Genomic DNA, 2,651 nt, shown 5'->3' with positions numbered 1-2,651 from the left:
ATCAAGTCCAGGGGCCCCCACATTAGGCAAGTGCTCTACCAACATGCTACACTCCCAACCCTAATATTACTCTTCAGGATTTAGCACAGTACCGTTCACTAAATGTGCTGAATACATCAATGTACTCCTCAAACCATTCCTTTTATTTGGCCTTAAAAATGACATTTATTTAAACTATATAGCCAAAATTAAAGATTTTTATAAAAGCTATTCAAAATGACAATCTGAATGGTAGTTATTGTTCTGTCTTTTTTTTTTTTCCAGGTATTGGCCTTGTCTAAAATGGTGCTTACGTGACAGCTTGAGGGCGAACCACAACTCCACCAGTACAACGACTGGGCCTTCTAGGTGAATCTGTAGCCATGGCTTCATTCATAAAACCTGTTTCCAAATAAAATATTTTTTAAAAAAGTGAATCATTAGTTTTGGGAGAAAACACGTTTTAGGATTACCCACTAGAAATCCCTTTTCAAAACTGTTTTTAAACTGGGTATGGTACTGTACGCCTTTAATTCCAGAACTCAGGAGGCAGAGGTAGGAGGTTCACTATGAGTTCCAGGTCAGCCTGGGATAGAGACCCTACTTCAAAAGAGAGAGAGGGGGGAGTGAGGGAGGGAGGGAGGGGAGGGAGGGAAGGAGAGAAGAAAAGTAGAAAATACTCCAGAAATTTCTACTAAACCAAAAAGGCAAAAGAAGACAGAAGAGTATTTTTTTTTTTGAGACAAAGTCTTACTCTGTAGTTCAAGCTGGCCTGCAACTCACTCACTCTGTAGTCAGGGCTGGCCTTGAACTCCCAGACCTCAGAATGACAAAACCAATTAAGACTCTTACTGGTTCTTTTGTTCTATTGTTAACATAGAACTAGAAAGATAAGGGAAGATCACAAAATGGCAAGTGTCCTTCAGGATCACTTAGAATATCAAATACAGACCTAGTATGAGGACGCATATCTGTAAACTTGCAATCCCAATGTTCAGGAGGCTGAGACAGGAGGATTGTTGCAAGTTCAAGGACAGCCTGGGCTACTTAGCAAGACCCAGTCTCAAGACAAAACAAACAAACAAAACAAAAAGGTCAGATGTGAGCCGGGCGTGGTGGCTCACGCCTTTAATCCCAGCACTCGGGAGGCAGAGGTGTAGGAGGATCACCGAGAGTTCGAGGCCACCCTGAGACTACATAGTGAATTCCAGGTCAGCCTGAGCCAGAGTGAGACCCTACCTCAAAAACAAAACAAAACAAAACAAAACAAACAAAAAAAAACGTCAGATGTGGTGGTCCATGCCTACAATACCTAGCACTAGGAAGGTGGAGGCAGTAGGATCAGGAGTTCAAGGTCATCCTCAGCTACACAGGCCAGTGAGTTTGAGAACAGCTGAGCCACAAAAATAAATAGAATAGAATAGTGGCATGATACTACTTTACCTTCCAATTAAACCTGCTGGGAACCTATGAGTAAGACTGTATGGTCACATTTAAATCATATTTTTAACCTCCAGCTATTGTAACATAATCTCCAGAGTGTAAACAAATATGTAACATAAACTTGTATGATCTAAGAAGCCCCCTATATTTTCCTATCTCTTCACTTAGTCCTGATCTGTACAGGTTATCTAAAGGGCTCTTGACTCACTGAAGTCGTCTGAAAGAGCACGGAGCAAAAGACTGCCAGCAGTGCTGAAGGTTTCTTACAGGACTCAAGAAAGCACACAGCCTGGAGGTAATCTTGAAAGAGCTAAGAGCATCACTCTTAAGTAGGGTGCATTTCTAGCACCTTATATGAAAACTCCCCAACTATAGCTCTCCACCCCCTATTCACCCCAAATGCCTTGTGCCCCAACCAGCCCAGCTGACCCCTTTCTCAAAGGAGTACCCCTTATCTCCAACTCCCTCAAGCCCTCTCATTCCCTTTTCATCCCTTCTCATCTGAGCCAGTCTCCCCAACCCCTGTCCTCCAAGGGCCTTGTCACCTCAGGCCGATCCTCGCCAGCCCCTCAGGCCCCGCTCTGCAGAAGACAGCAGGCACAGCACTACCCACCTCACCTCCAGAGCCCACGGCCACCAGCGCTGCCCCCGGCCGCCCTCTGGCCTCTTGCCCTCTCCCCCTCCGCTTTCAACACCTTCCCCCCACCACCGTCTAATCCGCGCCAGCAAAACCCCGTCCATGTCCCGTCATGTCGCCTGTCCCTCTTCCTCTCCGAGCCTCCCGCACCCCTCAAACCAAAGCCCCCTTCAGCCAACCCTTCCTCTCACCGGCCGCTCCGCCGGTAAACGCTGTTCTCCAGCTCCAGGCTGTGTTTGGAGTCTTCCCCCCCACCCCGTGATTGACAGCTACCACTTCCTACCACGCCTCGGCGGAACCACGGCGTCAGCCAATCCCAAGAGCAAGGCGGGCCCCGCCCTCACGGCTCAGCTTCGCCAATCAGCGACTAGAAAAGGGGCGGACCCGCCTCTTCTAATCATCCAATCAGCTTGGGGCTGGAGGGAAAACACAACAGTATGGAGGTTCGGGTGAAACCCGATGGATCAGGTTCGGTTGCGAATGCAAGTGAGGGGGACCTTCAAGCCGTGCCTGCTGCACGGGCATGAACACCTTCGTGACTTTGGAGGGAGGGGAAGAAGCTTCGGACACATTCCAGACTGCGGCGGACCTC

At 48.1% G+C, this 2,651-nt stretch overlaps 1 protein-coding gene across 5 annotated transcripts in view; it reads right to left on the bottom strand.

Annotated features, from left to right (window-relative positions):
* The window catches only part of Bcas3 (BCAS3 microtubule associated cell migration factor), a 664,126-nt gene extending 661,799 nt beyond the window's left edge, over positions 1–2,327 (bottom strand). For 4 of the 5 annotated variants that reach the window (XM_004664529.2, XM_004664531.2, XM_045159845.1 and 1 more), the window contains exons 1-2: positions 2,251–2,327; positions 294–381 (exon numbers count right to left, since the gene is read on the bottom strand). In XM_004664529.2, coding sequence (XP_004664586.1) covers positions 294–376 — 83 coding nt within the window. In that variant the 5' untranslated portion in view covers positions 377–381; positions 2,251–2,327. Of the gene's footprint in view, positions 1–293; positions 382–2,250 lie in introns of those variants that run through there. The other variant, XM_045159846.1, reaches the window with a different exon arrangement.
* Positions 2,328–2,651: the final 324 nt, after the last annotated feature.

The sequence above is a fragment of the Jaculus jaculus genome, chromosome 9 (assembly GCF_020740685.1).
Source record: "Jaculus jaculus isolate mJacJac1 chromosome 9, mJacJac1.mat.Y.cur, whole genome shotgun sequence".
Classification (NCBI taxonomy): Eukaryota; Metazoa; Chordata; class Mammalia; order Rodentia; family Dipodidae; genus Jaculus; species Jaculus jaculus.
Note: the sequence above shows the minus strand (reverse complement) of the source record. Positions and strands in the feature narration are given on the sequence as shown.